Here is a 21833-nt window from a genome sequence, read left to right as displayed (position 1 = left end):
TAGTGGTAAGTCACCTTCAACCAGTGTTTAACCACTCAGTCAGCCATTAGTAGTTATTCAAACGTCTGCTCAAAATAGCAATGGTTTTCGTTTTCGAAGCCTTAGTTTTGGCTTTAGCCGCTGTGTTGTTCTACCGCTACCGTAAGAACCGGATAAAGTACCGGGAAGTGTTCAGACGTTTTCCGGGTCCCAAACCATTGCCGATTCTGGGAAATGCAATCGAGGTGTTGCACCTGAAAGTGACTGACTTTTTGGCTTTTACCTGTGATCTGTTCAGACAGTATGGACCGAATGTGCTGCTGCATGGTCCCTTCGGCGAAGTCAATCTTGTGCTATCGAGCTCGGATGCCATTAAGCGGGTCTTGCTGTGCAAAGAGACTAAAAAGCATTACATCTATGAAAACATGAAATTCGCCATCGGCACAGGACTGGCAGCTTCGGACGGGGAGCTCTACGATCAGCGAAGGCGCATTATAGGGCCGACATTTGACTTCAAAATGATGGAACACTTTTTGCCAGTGTTTAATCATGAATCGGATCGGTTGGTGGAGAAGTTGAACGTGCACTTGGATGGGAAAGAATTTAACATACTCAGCTATATAGCGCTGAATATGCTGGATAACATTTGTGGTAAGCAAAAAATGTGACATCAATTTACAGTGAACGCAATATTCGTAGACACTATCCAAGGATGCCAAAGATAATGCTAATCTTCATTTTTCAAACGGGACTCTATGCAAAATGTTGATTTCCAGTAAAGTCGGAGAAAGATTAATGGTGTACATCCACGTGGGATGTACGACAAGTTGACGGGGGACTATCAATTATTATTTTATCAATTAAACTCTATTAAAATCATAGTTCTTCGCCTCCTCGTCGTCGTCGACGTCACCATCGGGCCGGGGTTGCTCGCGTTATTTCAAGCAGTCGTCTCCATTCAACCTGATCGTATACCACACGTCTTACTTACTCAGGTGGCTTGTCGTCCTAAGACAAACACCCCTATTCTGTATTTCGAACGAGTCTTTATTTCGTTCGACTTGCTTCGAACGAGATGTTTTGCCCATTTGATTTTGCTAGCGGAAATTTCGTTCGAAAGAACTTTCATTCGAAATACCAAATCGTTCGAAATATAGAATAGCGGTGAAAGCCTGTTGAACAAAGGTGCTCCAAATTACACGGTTGTGGGCTTACGCTTTCCAATTCCTTGGTCACCGAGTGATCTCCGCCAGATCTCGCTCTACCTGGTCTACCCATCTTGCTCACTGCGCCCCTGGTCATCTCATACCCATCAGATTTGAACCAAACACCATTTTTGCAGGATAGCGTCTTTCGAAAACTCCGAGCACTCACGAGTCCTCCTCAAGCGTTGTCCACGTTTTGTGCCCGTAGGAAACAACCGGTCTAATGAGCGTTTTGTATCAGTATACAGTTTGTACAGGGGCTTAGTCTGCTTAAACGCAATTGTTTGTGAAGCCTAACTATGCCTAACGACTTCCGTTGAGAATACACCTCCGAATCTCACGGCTGCTGGTGCCATTGTTCGCCGTCACCAATGAGACAAGGCATCAGACAAATTTGTCAACTACCTTGACTACTCATCGCCGTCAATCATTATATTATTGCCCAAGTGACGTCGGCCGGCCTCTGTTTCGCTGGCCGGCAAGTACTTTGCTTTAGACGTATTTACCTTTAACCATTGCTGCTTCACCTTTTAGTCTGGTGTACTTTTCAGTCACCGCCATAGATGTTCTGTCGATAATATCCATGTCATCGGCAAAGCAGACGAATTGACTAGGTTTGTTGGAGATCGTGTCCCGTTTGTTGATATCCGCTCGGCTCATAACACCTTGTAGCGATATGTTTAAGAGCAGGCATGAGGGACCATTACCTTGACGAAGTCCTCTGTGTGATTCGAATGATCTTGACAATCCACCCGAAATCCAAACACAGCACTGTGTACCTTCCATCGTAGATTAAATCAGTTTGATGAGCTTCTTGGGGAAGCTGTTCTCGTCCTCGATTTTCCATAGCTCTTTTCGGTCGATGGTATCATATGCAGCTTTGAAGTCAACGAACAAATGGTGCGTGAGAACGTTGTATTCAAAGCCTTTTTGAAGGATTTGCCGCAGTTTAAATAATTGAACTGTTGTAGACAGTCGTTCGCCGAAGCCGGCTTCATAAGCTCCTACAAATCTGTTCGCGATTGGTAATAGTCGGCAGAAAATGATTTGGAACGGCGATCGCTCGATAGGGGTCAAAGTTCAACTTGTCGTCCTTTCTATAGATCTGGCAAATAACCCCATCGTTCCACTTCTCAGGCAGCTTTTCGATACCACAAATTCTAACAAATAGCCGGTGCATACAAACGGTCAGGACTAGGTTTCGCCACATCTTTTTCTTTATGTGTCTTTCCACGTTCTGACGTGTGGCTTAGCTACTTTAGTGACAACGGTCCGTTACCGATTCTGCGTCGAACGAATTAAGGTCCTCCAATACTGTCGGTCTTGAGCTGCCGTTCTCCAATTCCCACGAACACCAGCTGAGCGTTCATCGTCTTCGACAGCGCACACCCATCGGGTGCGAGGTCTGCCTCGGACTCTACGGCCCCTTCCTGGCTCTCTGCTGAAAATAGTTTAGGCTACTCTTTCGTCGGGCATTCTGGTCACGTGCCCAGTTCATCACAGCCTGCCACATTGTACTACCTTCACTATATCAGCGTAGTTGTATACTTGGTATAGCTCGTGATTCATGTGTCTGCACCACACTCCATTTTCTATATTGCCACCAAGTATGGATCGCACAATTTTACGCTCAAAAAACCCAAGTACTCGTCGATCAGCTTCCCTCAACGCCCATGATTCATGTCCATCCAATGTCATTAAAGCGGCTGAGGTCTCACCCGCTATTCTAACGCATGATTTGGACCCATCCAGCGTCGCACGAATCAGCGTAACTAGTTTCGTCGGAAAACCATGTTCTAGCATTATCTGTCACAGCTCATTTCGTTTGACTGAATCGTACGCCGCCTTAAAGTTCACAAACAGATGACGTGTCAGCAAGTTGTACTCCCGGAACTTGTCTAGTAACTGACGCAGGGTAAACATATGATCCGTGGTGGAGCAACGTTAACGAAAACCAGCTTGGTACTCGCCGACGAAGGACTCCGCTAACGGTCTCAGTCTGCAGAAGAGGATACGGGAGGGCACCTTTTTGGCAGAATTGAGCAATAACATGATAGCTTGATAGTTTTTACACTCGAGTCGGTGCTCCTTTTTAAAAAAGAACTGGTACCTGGAATGTTCTGACGTGTGGCACTGCTCAGCTTAACCGCCCGCGCAGCGTTCTCCTCATCCATCACCTTCCTACATTTATCGTCAAACCAATCGTTTCTGGTTGGTAAATGGTTTGATAATGCGTAAAACAGACCCCATCGTGGTCCCTAGCCTCTTATCTAGCAACTCCTACACCTACCTCCACGTGGTACCAGCCGGAATACGAGGAACCTTAGCGGAGATCGGGTAACCAACCCCGGTGGAAACTAAGGTCGTATACCAACAGGGGAGGAGGCACAGTGTTGTCTCGACACTGAAAGATGGCAGCCCCATCCCGAGACTCGATAGCGTAAGCCCTAGTACGGCTACCTATCTAAACCAAAAAACAACTTTTTTTTTTTTTTTGTTGGGGACTTACCACTGCGACCATTATTTGATCTATTGTGGTGTGTCCTCTTTTAATTTATGCCATGTCGTATCAGTGAGCTATCAAAGTTTGATGAGCCACCTCAACTACTGTTGGCATTTATCCCAATCAGGTGATGCATTTCGTATGAAATTTATCACCTGATTAGGAGCAGCATTCCAAATATCACAGGGCTGAGTCAGCCCCTTATCAAGATATCTACGTCGTTTATGATATAGTGCAACACAGTCGCACAACAAATGTTCGGAGCTTTCAATTTCATGATTACAAAAGCGACAGTTAGCTTCATTAAGTTTACCGATGAGTTTCAGGTGGTACTTACAAGGACAATGTCCTGTTATCAAACCGGTGTATGTGCTCAAGTCGGATTTTGAAAGGTTTAATAGTTTTTGTGATTGAAGAGCATTTGGCTCTATGAAACGTTTCGATTGCCGGGCATTCGAGGTAATATTCCAGTTAGACTGTACCTTTAGTTTTTCCAAATTCCTAAGTTCCATTTTAAGGGCACATGAAGATAGTCCAAAAAAGGGTTCGGGTCCTATGAACTGCATGGATGACCCCTTCTTTGCCAATTGATCAGCAGTTTCGTTCCCTTTGATTCCGCAGTGACCAGGAACCCAATAGAGGTTGACCATATTGCGACAGGAAAGTTTTTCCAACAGTTTTATGCATTCCCACACCAGTTTAGAAGTGTGAGTTTTTGATTTTAAAGCATTCAATGCTGCTTGACTATCCGACACAACTTACAACAAGAGTCAAGAAATATCTTCTCGGATTATTCGGCTTGGACCAAGGCGACGAAATAAGGACATGGAATGGAGACTTGGTACCTGGAACTGCAGATCGCTAAACTTCGTTGGTGGCGACAGGGTGCTGTTCGATCAGCTAGAACCCCGAAAGTTTGGCATCGTGGCACTGCAGGAGATCTGTCGCAAAGGCGAGAAGGTGTGGAGGATCCGCGGCGGCAAAGCCCAATTTTTCCAGAGCGGTGGAGCGACCAACGAGCTGGGAACGGGCTTCGTAGTGTTGGGCAAGATGCAGGATCGCGTAATGAACTGGAAAGCGATCAACGAGAGGATGTGCGTGTTGAGGATAAAAGGCCGTTTCTGCAACTACACCATCATAAACGTGCATTGTCCACACGAGGTAAGACCCGACGACGAGAAGGAAGGGTTCTATGCGCAGCTGGAGGCAACGTACAACAGCTGTTCACCACAGGACATCAAGATTGTCATCGGGGATATGAACGCCCAAATCAGCAGGGAAGCAATGTATAGACCGGTGATCGGGCCCCATAGCCTGCACACCGACACGAACGTTAACGGCCAGCGATGCATCAACTTTGCGGCTTCCCGAGGCTTGGTGATCAAAAGCACCTTCTTTCCCCACAAAGATATCCACAAGGCCATCTGGAGATCACCTGACCAACGAACCTCGAACCAAATCGACCATATTTTCATCGAGGGCCGGTTTTTCTCTAACATCACCAACGTACGCTCTGTACGGAGTGCGGATATTGACTCGGACCACAACCTAGTAGCAGTACATGTGCACTCAAAACTATCGACGGTTTATACCTCGCGACAAAGTCGCCCTCCTCGGCTAAACATTCGGCAACTAGACAACCCGCGAACTGCCGAAAACTACGTGCGCGTTCTGGATGAAGCTCTGCCTTTCTCGGTGGAGCTAGATGCTTCGACCCTCGAAAACAGATGGAGTAGGATACGCTCGGCCGTCAACGAGGCGCATCTGCGGTGCTAGGTGTGAAACCCTCGAGTGCACGAAATGATTGGTTTGACGGGGAATGCCAAGACGCTATAGAGAGAAAAAAGCTTGGGAAAACTATCTGAGCATATCCACGAGAGAGAATTTGGCCAAGTATCGACGAGCGAGGAATGAGTTGATCACGATCATGAGGAGGAAAAGCGCCAGAAGGAGGACAGAGATCGTAAGGAGCTTGAAAAACTATTCCGGGCTAATGACACCCGCAGGTTTTACGAGAAGGTAAACCAAACTCGCAAGGCCCGCACACCAAAACCTGACATGTGTAGGGACGAGGGAGGGGATCTAATCACAAACGAGCGCGAGGTGGTCGACAGGTGGAAGCAGTTCTTCGATGAGCGCCTCAACGGCGATATAGCAATGGGAGACGCAACAGAAGTTTACCTCGGAGTACCTACAAACGATAACAGCGTACCGGCTCCCGATCTCGAAGAGATCCGACGAGAAATCGGTCTGCTGAAGAATAATAGAGCCGCCGTAAAGGACCGACTCCCGGCAGAACTCTACAAAAATGGCCAAGAACTCCTAGCAACGACACTTCACTGGCTGATTTCAAGGATTTTGGAAGAAGAGAAACTACCGGAGGAGTGAATGGAAGGCGTAGTCTGTCCTATCTACAAAAAGGGCGACCGGCTAGACTGCTGTAACTACCGCTGCATTACGCTGGTCAATGCCGCCTACAAGGTGCTCTCCCAGATTTTGTTGCGTCGTTTATCCCCAATAGCAAGAGAACTCGTAGGGCAGTATCAGGTGGGCTTTATGTGGGGCCCGTGCTACTACGGACCATATTTTTACTCTCCGACAAATCCTTCAGAAAAGTCGAGAGTACAACGTGCCCACGCATCATATTTTCGTGGATTTCAGAGCAGCATACGCTGCGTTGAACGCGAACAGCTATGGCAGATAATGCACGAGTACTGTTTTCCGGACCAACTGACGCGGCTGATCAAAGCTACTCTGGAACGAGTGATGTGCTACGTGCTCGTTTCGGGGGCACTCTCAAGTCCTTTCGAATCGCGCAGAGGGTTACGGCAAGGGGATGGACTGTTCTGTATGAGTTTGAATATCGCTATTGAAGGTGTGATCCGGCGAGCGGCTATCGAAACGATAGGAACGAACTTCAGCAGAGTAACCAAATCCTATCCTTTGCAGACGACGTCGACATCATTACTAGAAACCGTTGGACGGTGGAGGCAATCTACGCCAGACTAAAAACGGAGGCTAGTAGGATAGGGTTACAAATCAATGCGTTGAAAACCAAATATATTGTAGGAAGAGGCTCCCGAGAAAGTAACGTTTGCCTCCCACGAACAGTGACTATTGACGGCGATGAACTGGAAGTGGTTGATGAGTTCGTATATTTGGGATCTCTGGTCAGCACCGACAATAATACGAGTAAGCAGATCCAACGACGCATTCAAGCTGGAAATCGAGCCTACTTTTCCCTTCGCAAGACGTTTCGATCAAGGAGCATACTCCTCCGCACAAAGCTGACGATGTACAAAACGCTAATCAGACCGGTAGTCCTCTACGGACTTGAGACAGTAACTTTACTTACGGAAGACATACGTGCACTTGCCGTTTTGAACGAAAGGTGTTGCGGACTATTTTTGGCGGAGTACAAACGGAAAGCGGAGAGTGGCTGAGGCGTATGAATCACGAGCGACAGGTGCTACTTGGGGAGATTCCCATCGTACACCTGGCGAAAGTTGGGAGACTACGGTGGGCCGGCCACGTCACAAGGATGCCGGACGACTGTGTAGTGAAATCCGTTCTCTTCAAGAACCCCACCGGCACCAGGAATAGAGGGGCTCAACGTGCTAGATGGCTCGACCAGGTTGAAGCTGACTTGCGTGTGTCGAGACGCGCAACGAAGTGGCGACGAGTAGCCCAGGACCGAGTACAATGGAGAGGAATTCTTGATACGGCAAGAGCCACCCCGGATCTCGGCTGAATAAGTAAGTAAGTAATCGTTTCCGATTGAACTCTCCGCTACACTGCTAATGGCTGTTTTGATGGTCTTCCAAAAGGTCCTCTAGAGGGGCTTCGCCCAGCTCATCCTCTTCCGGCAACGCAGCTTCGAGTGAATTCGTGTAGATGGCGGCGACGTCTGGCAGCGTCAGCTGCGTGAGATAAAACCGTGGCTGGCATCGGTACCGAATGTTGTTCACAACCGAGAGTTTTGCGCACATCTTAACCATCCTCAAGTAACATTTTTGTTGTATAATAGCTTATTAAACTATTTTACAGCTGATTGCCGTGAAACATGTGCTTGATAAGCTGTTATACAACATAAATATTACTTAGGTCATTAGATAGTGGTCCAAGTCAACATTAGCGCTTCGATAGGGTCTGACGTGGATAATGTCTGAGAAGTGCCAGACAGTCGATTAAGACGTGGGCGATCTGTGATTCTGCCTGATTTGGTGACCTCCAGGTGTACTTGTGAGGAGTGTGCTAGAAGAACGTACGTACGTACGGCCATGTTCTTGGAGGCGGCAAAGTCAATAAGTCTTAGGCATATGGCCTGCCATACTAAATATTTTTTGGGGAACTTGGCTTTCTTGTTTGTTCTAAAATGCTCTGCTACGCCATTCCGTTTCAGGGCAGTGTAAAAAGACCAGGAAGCTGTTTAAAGTCTTCTAGGACATACGTTTCATCGTCCATTATAACGCATGGAAACTTCGTTATATAATCACGATAAAGCTTACGAGCGCGTGTTTTGGCCGTCGTTTTTTGCTTATCATTACGGTTTGGCACAGTCCTCATCTCGAAAGACTTCATGCCTTGTCGTTGCTTCGAAGTGTGCACAAATGTTGGCGACATTTTTATTTTACGAGCAGTGATACGTACAGAAAGATCTGATCTCCTCCGTAATATTTGTTTTACATTCGCATCCTTGTGGTGGTTCCTCAGATCCGTTTTTGTTCCACTTCCCTTCTTCCTAGCTGCTGTCACGCGAGTATCGAACGATTTTAAAATGCTGTGAACAGTGCTTGGAGGAAATCCAAGCTTTTTGGCAAGTTTTCTTAATGAGAGATTCGGATTTTCATTGCGACCGCACACAATTGCTTTTCGCACCTGCTTTTCTTTCGACGCCATTTTACGCTGAGCGCTTGTAATATAAACAAGTGTTATATTTTCAGAAAGAACAGACATACGTCTACCACTCCAAAATTTTTCACTCATTGTTAATGTATTTCCGAAGTTGTGTGGGTTTAGGAGTGTCCAAATTTTGTCGCGAACAAGCCTTAATTAAGGGCAAGATCGTTTTTCGGCCACTTCCCGTAGTCGGATCATTACAAAATTAGTATCAAAATAAGCGGAAAAGACTGCAGAATCATACTCTGAAATAAAAAAATAATGAAATTTTTAAAATTTTTAGTCGTTTATGTCCCCTTAAGCCCGCAAGCACTGAACAAGGGTCAGTCTATTCCAGGTTCCAATTCGTACCCGTGTTTTCATACTAAGAGTCGTGTTCAATAATTCAGATTTCTTCTTTCATTTTCTGTAATTTAGTAACTTTTCGAGTACAGTAGGTTGTTAGCCTATTAGGTCCCTGTCCCGTTGATGGAGTTGTTATCGTTGCTGCTGGGAGCCCCTCCCCTGTCTGCGTACGACTGCTAAGGTTGCGCACCCCAGCCGGCACCACGTGGAGAGCTAGTGGGCAGAGGTGGTGCAAACATATTCGCTTTTTGCCAGTCGTGTCGTTATATAACGAAGACTCGAAAAAATAAAAAATAGAAATAGAAAACTAGGGCAGATCAGAGTTGCTTTTTCATACCATATTTGAAAATATGTAATGAAATAACATCAAATATTTCAGGGAAGACGCCCAAAAGGCAACATTGTGCATCAAAGGGTTCGTCTCTATGCATTATTTACAGTTTCTTTTCTTTTTCAATTAAAACATTTAATGTTTTAATTATTTAAATTTTGTTTTGATTATACAATTTTATTTATTAAATTCACGTTTTTATCGTCCCGATTCCCATTATAGAAACCTCCATGGGTGTAACAATCAACGCAATGGACAATCCCGATAGTGAATATGTGACCGCAGTGCAGGACTCTTTCCGTGATTTACTCCAGTGGACAATGAGTGCATTCCGGTTTTGGCCCGCCAACTATCTGTATCCGGCGTACTGGCGCCTACGGCGGCAGCGTGATATAATTGTTCACTTTACGAACACAGTATTGCAAACAAGGCGCCAACTTAAACAGCAACAACTCCGGGACACTCCTGCTGGAAGCAACGATTCCGGCGATGCCGATATGTACGGAAAGCAAAGACTAAACTTTGCAGATTTGCTACTGCAGGAAAGTTCTCTTCGTGATAGTGATGTACTAGACGAAGTAGTCACGTTTTTGAATGCTGCATGGAAATCAACTTCTATTGGGTTGTACTTCACAATACTTCTAATTACTCTTCATCAGGATGTCCAACAACGTTTGTACAAAGAGATTACCCAAGTGCTAGAGGGTGACAGTAAGCGTCGGCCCCTAACTCAAGCATGCTTGAAGCGGATGACATATCTGGACATGGTACTCAAGGAATCGTTCCGGCTGTACACTCCCATTCCAACGATTGGACGAACGTTGCTGAAAGACATGGAAATCGGTATGAATTAGGTTTTGATAGTGAAAATATAGCAATTATTCATTTTTTCATCCTCAGATGGCGTCATGGTACCACGTGGAACATATGCGGTTGTGTCGATCTTCAATTTACACCGCAACCCGGAAGTCTATCCCGATCCGGAACGTTTCAATCCGGAAAGGTTTTCCGAAGAGAACGGCACTCCAATCGGACCGTACGACTATATGCCATTCAGTACTGGGTTCCGAAATTGCCCTGGGCAACGATTTGCCCTCCTCGAGTTGAAAGTGGTGCTGGTGAAGTTGCTGGCAAGATACAAATTTCTACCTGGAAAATCCTTTCACTCGATTGTCGTGAAGGGTGACTTGGCGTTGAGACCGGCAGAAAAATACCAAATTCGAATTGAGCGCCGAAACGAGTGAGACACTCTCCGATTAAGTCAAAATTATTAAATAAGAATGTAAACAATTAGGTATTGTACTTACCCTTTGAACCCATCGGTAGCTTGTAGATTATTGCACTCGCTTAGCTGCAATCATGATTTGGAGCGCAAACATAAGAAAATTGAAAGCCCGGCTGATAACGGTTATCAGCGTAGGTTTATATTTTGACGTGAGTTGAACGGAGCGATAGAACGCAAAAATAAACTGTTTATCAATATTTATGGTTTAATCAAAGCGACTCAGTTATGGTCCTTCTTGTCAAGTTTAGAGTTCATTTTTAATTTGTTCTCACGGATTTCGCAGTCCAGCGGTGTTCTTCGCAGTGCATGGGGTATCTTCGAAGTGGAAAGCTCGAGCGGTGAGCAATGTTCTTCCAGGCAATAATAGTCGGAACGGTTCTGTTCCTGGTGATTCAGTACATCCGCGAACATCGCAAGTTGAAAGTAATCGCGGCTCATTTCGGTGGACCGAAGCCGCTGCCGCTGGTCGGCAACTTGCTGGAGTTTAACACGGATGTTCCAGGTGAGATATTGGTTCTAAGTATTGAGTAGACAAGTTGCACAAGGATGTTCGAGAGCAACAGTTCTTAGCGGTTTGGACTTTGTTCTCGCTGTGATGTGTCTACGTAATCATTCGAGTGATTTTCTCTTGCTCTGATTATACTTAGAAGCCTTCTGAATTTGTGATAGTACGCAGTATTTATTTGGCTATTCTTGTTTTCAGCCCATTAAGCGATGACATCTATTTTTTCTATCTAGGTCTAGTTCTAGTGGAAGAACAGGTGGTTTTAATGTTCTCTTAATAGAAACCAGTAGAATACTTACATTTTTGAGAAAATAGTTATAACATGTTAAAGTTGTATATCGGCAAAGTGTTTATAAGTATAGCGAAACAAAAGGAATATAGGCTGAATTTAGAAATAGACCCAAAATATCCTCCCTACCCTACCTTAGTTTCGATTAAAGAAATGAATTGAAAAGTGATACGTGTTTAGAAGCAAGCGATTTTAATGGGAAAGCTATCCTCATCTTTATTACAATACATGAATATTAACTTCGAACTTCAAGGTATGTCAGATATGTCATAACCGTGATAAAATCCGAATGTGATTTAGTCTACAAAGAAAGTCGTAAGAAAGTAATCGAATATTGAAATTTATTCGATTAAATGAGAAAAATTAAGAGATATTCTTGCTTCTTGCCCTGTCCGTCATATCCGTTCAGATTTAGCCACTATATGAATACTAGTTTCGCCGTAGAGTTAGGCGAGATCATGGTTTACATTCCTTTCTCTTGTGGCAGCCTCACGAGAAAGAAAATTTCTCGCCTCAAGAAAATTTGACTCAGAACATTTAGCATGGACAAAGGTGACGTAACAAGGACATGGGATGGACGCTTGGTACCTGAAAAGTGCTGCTCGATCAGTTAGAATCCCGAAAGTTCAGCATCGTGGTACTGCAGGAGATCTGTCGCAAAGACAAGAAGGAGTGAAATTAAGATCCAATTTTACCAGAACGGTGGAACGACCAACGGACTGGAAATGAGAATCTTAGTGATGGGCAGAATGCAGGATCGCGTAATGGACAGGAAGGCGATCAAAGAGAGGTTGTGTGTTGAGGAAAAAGGTCGTTTCTTCAACTACACAACACAACCCAAAGATAGACCCGACGACGAGAAGGAAGCGTTCTATGCGTAGCTGCTCGCCATGGAACATCAAGATCATTATTGGGGATATGAACGCCCAGATCGACAGGGAAGCGATGCATAGAGTGATGCATCAACTTTGCAACTTCCCGAGGTCTGGTGATCCGAAACACTTTCTTTCCCCGCAAAGATATCCACAAAGCCACCTGGAGATTACCTAACCAACGAATACTGAACAAAATCGAACATATTTTCCATACCATTTTACCATATCTGTGCTAGTTGAGGAAACCTCGCGCGTACAAAAAGATTGGTTTAACGGGGAATGCCACGCGATGGGTAGGAAAAAAATGCTAGGGAAAACCATCTAAGCATATCCACGAGAGAGAATTTGGCCAAATATTAACGAGCCAAAAGCAGGACAGGGTTCGTGAGGAGCTGGACCAACTATTCCGGGCTAATGACAATCGTAAGTTTTACGAAAGAGTCAGTCGTGGAGATGGTAAACCACGAACATCACATTGGCGACCCGTTGCCACATTGAACCTTCGGGACGAATTTGGGGGTACATGGAATGAGGTGGAATATGGAATATATTTTATAGTGCAATAAGTGGAATTTTGAATGCGAATATGGATTTGCCTCGGCTGGAGTTTGTTTTGCGAAGTTGTTTTTTAGTTTTTTAGTTCGATGAGTTTTTTTAGGCAGGGTTTGTTCAAAACATTTGATAACAGCAGTGCTGCCGCGCGGAATTGTGTTGCATTTTTCGAGCTTCGAAGATTTTACATGAAAAGAGGTATATATTTGTATTCACAAGAACAAACGAAACTGTTCGGGCCCCATTTGTGATTTATCTTCTGTCTGTACAAAAAAATACTTGCGTTGTCTTTGGGGTCAATTTCTCAGCGAAAACTAGTCGGATTTAGATGTTTTAGAAAGCCAATTTAATGGACTGAATGATAAAATTAAGAATGGTGACTTAGCGGGGGAAACTTTGTACAAGGAGGGATTGTAGTAAAAATAAATCGAAAAAGTCGGATTTTCTCATATTTGTGACGTTTATATCACGAAATCCTTACCACCTAGACCAAATTTTTCCTTCTACAAAAATATACGCGATCACAAGATCTTCAATGCTGCGCGCAGTATTTTACAGGATTTTCTCGCTAAATGGCGTTCATCCGGAAAAAATCGACCTTTTTTGGCCTCAAATTGTTGGATTGCACTAGTGTAAATCGTTTTTGTTCTCGTCAAAGTTGGTTAGATAGACAAGATATGAAATGAACAAGTTTCGGTGGTAGATAAATCCTTGGTAACCGGTTCAGAATTCATCCACCGGGTGTACGTGTCCGGTTTAAAAATATTGGCCGTAGTTAAACATGTTGACATACCTACTTACTTGCTTGTCTTCGGTAAGGTTGGTTAGATGGACTAAATTCATTTTATGATAGCTAGTTTTGCACAGCATTCAATCACCAGGTGGTGCTAGCAAACATACTGTTTTGACAGAAGGTCGTGGTATAGGCATAGTATAGGAAAAACTAGCGCCACCTGCCGAGTAAATTTTGCACCAAAACATCCAGAATAGAATGGATCTCATCTATTTGAACAGTTATAGCGCGAACAAAAATCTTAGTCAGTATTTTAAGCTGCGATAAAAAAGTGAAAAAAGGGCGAAAAGTGGAACTTTTTCCTAGTGTCTTTTGCTTTCATTTTACCATTTAAGGCCTTCAGCATATTTGTTTGTATTAATATCCCTCTTAATATTAAAGTGTCAAATGTTAGTCATCGCTTACTATCATAAAAATGCCGTACTCTCATTTGGGTGGTTGGGAACAAGCGGCACCTAGACACGTTTGTAGTACTCCACCTTAGCTATAAGGTGAAGCACTGATTTCGTAAATCCACTGCTCCATTGTACCCCATAGGCTCGTGAAGTTATGGAAATTTGAAGCTTGAATATGCAGTAACTTAGCAAGTAAAGGTCCAAGCGATTTGCGATCTTCTGCAAAAACGTGTGTTTTGAGGGCTTCGATAATTGCCTAGAATAATGTATTCTTGTAAAATGCAACTGATCAAAAGCTAAGTATGAAAAACTAATTTTTAAAGAAGTTTCAAACAATAAGATCTATAGTTAAACACTCGATAAAGATAAAAATTGTATTTCTTCAGCAAAGTTACTTGTTTTTACATTGTTTACAACTTTGCCGAAGAAATTAGATCTATATTTCCCAACACCAAAAAGTTATTTTTTATTTTTATTATAGTAAGGCCATTGCAAATCATATTTAAAGTTTTTGTCACCCCCCCCCCTCGAAATTGGCTTGAAAAATCGGGGGTCAAAAAAATAATTTGTAGGATATGAGTCAAATGTCTTTTTAAAAAATCAATTGTCTGTGGGCTATACAGTCCGAAAAACTCGAAAAATGAGTCTCCGAGTTGAATTAACGCTTCTAGCACGAAACAGAAATGGAAATTCGAACAATGAAATTTCCGAAAATCGTCCAAAAAAATTTCCTTCGTTTTTGTCTTTTTTCGTATATTTTTGCATAGAAAATAATAACGTATATATTATAAGCAAGAATAGATTCGGTTTTCACGTTTAAACCTTAAATAAAAATTCTTGAAATCCATGTTTTTTTGCTCGATTAAAAAATTTCCTTTGTTTTTTTTGCCCCCCCCCCCCCCCCCCCTTCAGTAGCCGAACACCGGAAGGACAAAAATTTTATAAAATATTTGTAATGGCCTAAGCGATGACTAACTTTTGATAGTTTTAGATTAAGGGGGATATTCATACCAACAAAAGTGCTGAAGACCATAAACGATAAAATGAAAACAAAAGATACTAGAAAAAAAGTTTCACTTTTCGCCCTTTTGGACCACTGTGCAATGCCACCTAGCGACCAAATTCTGAATCAAATATATTGCCGTCTATTGAACAGATTTTTTCGTGAATAGAACGATTTACACGAAGAGAATTCATAAATTTAAGACAAAAAAGTTGATTATTTTCGCATTAACGCCACCTAGCGAGCAAATCCTGTAAAATGCCACACTTAACTTTGAAGATCTAGTGTTTGAGTATATTTTTGTAGAACGAAGGATCATGCTAGGTGGTAAGGATTTCGTGATATAAATGTCACAAATATGAAAAAGTCCGATTTTTTCGATTTATTTTTACTACAACCCCTTCTTGTGAAAGGTCCCCCGCCAAGTCGCCATTCATAATTTTATCATTGAGTTTATTAAATTATCTTTCTGTAACAGCTCAAATCCGAAAATCCGTCAAGTTGTCCTCAATGTACAGACAATGTAAGTTTTTCCATCAAAGTGTGTTACACTTCGAAATTATGCCGACAAAAATGCGCACAATTTTCCCACAGTGCAATTCCTATAATTACGCAGCCCATGCATCTACAGTAAAGAATGTACCAACAATATTATAGCAGTTCTCAAAAGAGACTATCTGTAAGAACTCACCAGGCTATGCTCGCTAAACTGCTCTCAAGATCAGAACAGTTTCCGGTAAACCACGAAGGGGAACAGTCGCACTGCGTCAGTGTGCTTGTGCTTTTGATTGTCGCCCATTTTATAAAAGGGAAAGCAACGCGTTAAGTGTAACTCGCTTGCTTCAAGCTGGTGATTCTAATCGTTGTGACTACCTTGCCCGTACACGTATCTCTGGAATCAAGCCTCCGTTATTTTCGGAGATATAAGCATAACAGGCAGTAGACAACAGTTGATGCTCAAGGTCGATTGTCACGGCAACGGAGCCAAATTCATACGATTAAAAGGTAAACTTATGAGACACACGGGGAGGTTGTAACTAACCAAAATCTACTCGGCAGCACAAAGCATAAGGAAGTACTGCTATTGTAAGCAAGCTCACTCCGAAGAACAAAGCGAATCAAAAGTAGCACACAACCGGCGATCTTCTGCGAAGCCTATTTAGGCAGTGTCCTTATCGAGACCGACGAAAAGCCCTCAAAAGAGGTAAACGGCCACACTCTTTATACATGTCACAGAAGATTATCGCTAAGTTTTTACAGGGCTTTTCTTCTTAAGCACATTTTTCGCACTTCGACGATACTGCTCCCGTAGGCCCATTCGGCGGATGAATAGTGATTCCAGGAAGAGGAACAGCTCAGGACAATCACCCCATTCCTGGCTGGAGTCGATCAACAACGTCGAGACATACGAACTTGGCGTCGCCGTGTACGCCACGAATACAACCGGCGTCGGACGAAGAACGTGCGTCGACAGAACGAGGGTAACGGAACAGATGGAGTGCTGCCATCATTTACACCTGTGAGTCGGCGATAGAGGTGATGCAACGTATGACCGCAGTCAGTATATCGGAAACAATTAGCTGAACTTAAGGGGCCCCCAACGATAGCAGGTGATGTGCTAGCATAAGTATAGATCCAGAATGAATAGAAGATGTGAACAATCGTCCAAATAGATCTAAGCAAAATGTATGAATCGTTTCCTTATTGTGATATATTTCGTGTGGCTAGTCAGACATTTCAAGCAAAGTTATTGGCTTTTCGGGTGTTCATGCGTTTTGCGATTGTATGCTGACTGGTCAGAGCGAAATAAGAGTCTCTTCTCCATGTACGGTGCGGTGTAGTGGTCGACGGTCGGTTCGTCTTCCGTCTGAATATCAAAATTGTAACAAGTGTAGCAAAACGTATGCTTTCGAAATTTTTTGATCAAATAAAACTTCTATAATAAAAGATCTCCGGTAGACACACTTAGTTGCGAAAGAAGTAGAATAATTCATTAAAAAATAAAAAAAGTTCTAGGTTCTTAAAGTGGCTTGGGGTCAAAGTTACACATGATTGTAGAAAGTACCACTAGGTAGATTCGAACATATATTAACATTGAGACGGGAAACGCCCATAGCCAGTTCGTATTAAAGTTGAGCAGGCGAGAGGGCCATGGACGACGCATATTAAAATTGAGTCGAGAAAAACTCCAAGCCCATAGCAAATATAGTAAACTCAGCCCTAACAGAGTCGGGAAAAGCCCAAGGCCAACACATACGAAGGTTGAGTCGAGATGAGTCTAAGTCCAATGTTTAGTGAACGCTTTGTATAGAACGTTGGATAGGTGGAATAATTTGATCATTGCCTTCAGGAATGTAAGGTATATAGATGTACTATATCAATGACAAGATATGGTAGATACTGGGACAAAGATTTTAGGGCAAGTAGTATGTTCTAAAAAAAACCCGATTTAATCCACCTAGTGGTGAAAGGAAACTTTGTTATACGGTCTTACTTGCTATTTGAGAGAGAAATCGACACGTCTTCGGAACATAATTCATCTATTGGTTATCGTTGCGTAGTGCGTCGATTTACATAAAATTTTTGAAAATTGAATTTTTAAATTTTTGAAACCTATTAGTTTACAAAATTTGAACAAAATAGGAACACTTTTAAATTTTGATAGATCCTTTTTTCATGAAATTGCCGAGTAAGGATAAGTAAGTTGTTATTAATCTGAGTAAGTGCAAATAAAAGTAAGTTGTAAGTGGAAATCTTATCTTTTAGCATATACATTGTCTAGTAAAGGTCTAGTTTATAGGTTTTTGAACTATGCATAGTTTCCTTAATGCCATTCTATTTGACTCACATCAATAGAGTTTTCTTGGATAATTTTCATCAATTTTTATTAACTCACGCTGTTGTATTTTATACAACACGTGTAGGTTTTTCAACGCCATATTGTTATAAAGTTACAAATCGTTGTTTAACTAACGTATATTCTTCAACAAACTTATTGTGAGCAAAATATTATAATTATCAATGCATTAATAATTTAAATTGTAGGAAAAATTTATGCAGCAAAACTATCAGCAAATGCAAAATGTTTAAAATGTATCCGTCTGCTGGTAGTCGAGTAATGCGGAGTCAAAATTAGGGTATTTTTTATAATCAAAGTTCCACAGATCCTAAACAAGCAAACATAGAGGTATAGTATTCTCAGCAAAGTTGTGTATTTTTACTATTTGTACAATTTTGTAGTACATGAAAAAGTCATACAACAATTACAAAAAGAGCCAAAATAGAAAAACTGATTTTACAAATTCATATACAATAAATAAGATATTTCTATCTTCGCTGCAGAGATAGAAAGTTACTGTCTCTAGCAAAATTTCTTGTAATAATATGCTCTATAACTTTTTAGAACACATCAATGTGTTATAGTGACACTGAAGAAAAATAATTTTTTTATTTCACTTTTAGGGGGATTAATCAAAATTTAAATTCCACCAGACGATAGAGCTTTCAATTTCAAGAAACTCTTCCAAAGGTTCGATAAACCTAAAACCAAGTTTTCCCAGTCAAAACTCTAGTGCACACGTTTTCTTTGGATTGGGGCTATTGTGCGCGTTAGTAACTGTGTTACAAAAGTTGGCGCGATTGTTCGAGGGGTAATATCTTTTAACCGGTAAAACCAATTCTTATGTAATTTTGCATATATATTCGTAGTGTCAAAACCTCTCGTTTGATATTAAAATAATTCAAATTAGGTTAATTATCTTGGTTAAAATAATTATAAATTATTGTTAATTTTGGTGTGGTGTATACGGTTGCTCATAACTTTCAAATTAAACGTCCAATCAAAAAACCATTCAATAGTGATCTATTAGGATATATTATCTTTCAAATGAGACTAATAGCGCATAAATCGGTTTGGCCATCTCTAAGAAACAGGCGATAATTATTACCTAGTCAAAACAGGTTTTTTAAGGGTAACTTTTAAACTACTTGTTTGTTTTCAATTAAAAATTCCTGAACAATTTAGCTTTAATAAGGGCTTTCATTTGATACTAAGATCGTTGAAATCGGTCATGTAGTTCCAAAGAAACCCGTGTCACGTATTTTTCACATTTTTGCTTATAACTTTTAAACGAAACGTCGTATCACGAAACAACTCAATAGTGATCTACTAGACAATAACACCTTTCAAACAAAAGTAATAGCGAACCATTCGGTTCAGCCATCTCTGAGAAACAGGCGATAGAAAAATCATTACATACATACACACACACACACACACACACACACACACACACACACACACACACACACACACACACACACAGACATTGCTCAAATCGTCGAACCCTATCGATTGGTATATGTGACTTGGCCCTCCGGACCTCGGATCAATTTCGTGTTTTTCGACCAATTTTTAAACCTTTGTTATAGTATAACAAAGGTAAAAAGTTCTATTTTAACTCGTCACATTACAAAACGCTCTAATGAGACGATATGATTTTTGTATGATTGCTCATCGTTTCTACCGCCGAGAAGATTTATTGCACTCTTATAGCAGTTTCCACGACCAATTTTGGTCATAAAAGCCATCATAAGAGTGTGATAAAACCCAAATTGTTGCTTGGGCGGTCAGTGCGATAGAAACAAGCAGTGCGTTGCCGACAGTCGCTCCGGCAAATCTCGTGATTTTGACTGGCTACGTGACAAAAGTGGAAGTTGACTGTGAAAAAGCCGAAAACAGGGCGAGAGGGAGGAGGGTGTGGGACGACAAGGAACGTGAGACTGAATGTATACTCCGCCGTAACTCCGAAACGTCTGGACGGTTCTTCATCAAACTTGGCACAAATGTTCCTTGACATTAAAGAACCAGCGCAGGGTGATTGATAAAGGGAGGGGGCTGACAAGATGACAGAGGTGGTTGGGAGACAACAGACAAACAAACAGTACACACTTTTGTGTACACTTTGGCAACAGACAAACAGTACACTATTTCAAATGAAGAAAAATGGTTTTGTTTCTTATATTATGAGAATTTTTGTTGCAATAAAAGATGTACAAGAGGTTGAGAGACAAAGGGACCCCTAGTAATGTCGGGCAATCAGCTAGTAATAGTATAAAAATGGTAAAAACAACAATTATTGCATGCTCTGTCGATTTTCTATTGTAGGTATTTTCGAGGTCGGAATCCGACTCCTTAAGGCCCACGGTCCGGATACATTCTTCTGGGGTTTGTTCAACCTGTACATCCTAGTAGTAAGCAGTCCAAAGAATGTCGAGAAGGTTCTGCTGGCAAAAAACGCACAGAAATCCTTGCTGTACACGTTCCTCGAATCCTGGCTAGGGACGGGCTTGCTGCTGTCCAGTGGCGAAAAATGGTTTCAACGACGGCGAATCATAACGCCAGCGTTCCATTTCAAAATCCTGGAGCAGTTTGTTGCGGTGTTCAACAAAGAGACGGACGTCATGGTGGCCAACTTGCGGAAACACGTCGACGGAAAGGAGTTTGATATCTATTCGTATGTGACGTTGATGGCATTGGATAGCATATGTGGTAATTTAGTAAAATTTTATGCAGTGATTGTAGTTTTAAAATTTTACATTCCATCACTAGAAACTTCCATGGGAACGACAGTCAACGCTCAGAATGATCCGGACAACGACTACGTAAGAAATGTTAAGAAGTAACTAACATTTAGCAACAAAAGTTGAGCAATTTTAACATCAAGTTTTGTTTAGCATGTCGGTTTTGTTCTTGACGAGGATTTTTGACCCTCTTGCTGGTTACCCTGTACTTTATGAACTTATTCATCCACGGGCTTACAAGCAGCGAAAAATTGTGAGGGAACTACATAAGTTTACCGATTCTGTAATAGCTGAACGTAGGAAACAACTGTCTCAAGATAAGGGCGGAAAGGTGTCTAGCTCCAATCAGAATGATGAGAACATCTATTCCAAGCAACGGATGACATTTTTGGATCTTCTCATGAACATCGATGTAGACGGCGAACCACTGGACGATATCGAAATTCGTGAAGAGGTTGATACTTTTATGTTTGAGGTAACCAAATATAATTTGCAAAAACGCAAAACAAACATAAAGTTAAGCTTATCATTTTTATACAGGGACATGATACAACTACCAGCGGTATTAGCTTCTCTATCTATGAGTTAGCTCGAAATCCACACGTTCAGGATCGAATTTACGATGAAATTGTAAGCGTTTTAGGTAAAGACCATCGGGAAGCTACGCTGACCTATCAGAAACTGCAGGAGTTCCGGTATCTAGAGATGGTCATCAAAGAGGCACTGCGTCTGTATCCTCCGGTTCCGTTTATTGGTCGCCACTTGATGGAAGACACCGAATTAGGTACTTCCCTCTGAATGGTCTCAAAATTCTGAGTCCCCAAATGTGAGTTTTTCCTGTTTTTTAGACGGCATCACCCTGCCAGCCGGCGTGGAAGTACTGATATCGATCTACATGATCCACCGCAATCCTGATATATTCCCCGATCCAGATCGATTCGATCCGGAACGGTTTTCGGACAGTGCAGAATCCAAATGGGGACCGTACGATTATATTCCTTTCAGTGCCGGGGCTAGGAACTGCATCGGACAACGATTCGCTATGCTAGAGCTGAAGGTTACACTGATTAAGCTGATTTCCAATTATCGTATACTGCCGGGAGAGTCACTACGGAAGCTACGAGTGAAGACGGATTTAGTTATACGGCCCCATATGGGTGTACCGGTGAAACTGGTGAAAAGAGAGTAGTGAGTTTAGGGAATTTCTGTTCGGAAGTGGTTGGGGTTGGATTTTTTTTTCAAATGACGTTCGATCAATTCATACGATTAAATATTAATATTTATCTTGACA

General features: G+C 42.2%; 2 protein-coding genes and 1 long non-coding RNA gene across 3 annotated transcripts; all 3 read left to right on the top strand.

The window, feature by feature from the left end:
- The first annotated feature begins 80 nt into the window (after positions 1-80).
- Positions 81-10889, top strand: LOC128739582 (cytochrome P450 4c21-like). The gene is made up of 5 exons (XM_053835077.1): positions 81-630; positions 9485-10105; positions 10163-10502; positions 10557-10678; positions 10831-10889. The coding sequence occupies exons 1-5, from the start codon at positions 81-83 to the stop codon at positions 10887-10889; spliced, it is 1692 nt and encodes a 563-aa protein (XP_053691052.1).
- Positions 10851-21826, top strand: LOC128744155 (probable cytochrome P450 4d14). The gene is made up of 6 exons (XM_053840959.1): positions 10851-11049; positions 20127-20510; positions 20571-20640; positions 20696-21017; positions 21083-21326; positions 21391-21826. The coding sequence occupies exons 1-6, from the start codon at positions 10893-10895 to the stop codon at positions 21729-21731; spliced, it is 1518 nt and encodes a 505-aa protein (XP_053696934.1). The 5' UTR covers positions 10851-10892; the 3' UTR covers positions 21732-21826.
- LOC128744156 (uncharacterized) lies at positions 15762-16688 on the top strand. The gene is made up of 3 exons (XR_008412363.1): positions 15762-15964; positions 16019-16163; positions 16220-16688. It is a non-coding gene; the product is annotated as an uncharacterized LOC128744156 (long non-coding RNA).
- Positions 21827-21833: the final 7 nt, after the last annotated feature.

The sequence above is a fragment of the Sabethes cyaneus genome, chromosome 3 (assembly GCF_943734655.1).
Source record: "Sabethes cyaneus chromosome 3, idSabCyanKW18_F2, whole genome shotgun sequence".
NCBI lineage: Eukaryota > Metazoa > Arthropoda > Insecta > Diptera > Culicidae > Sabethes > Sabethes cyaneus.
This window is presented reverse-complemented; position numbering and strand designations above follow the sequence as displayed.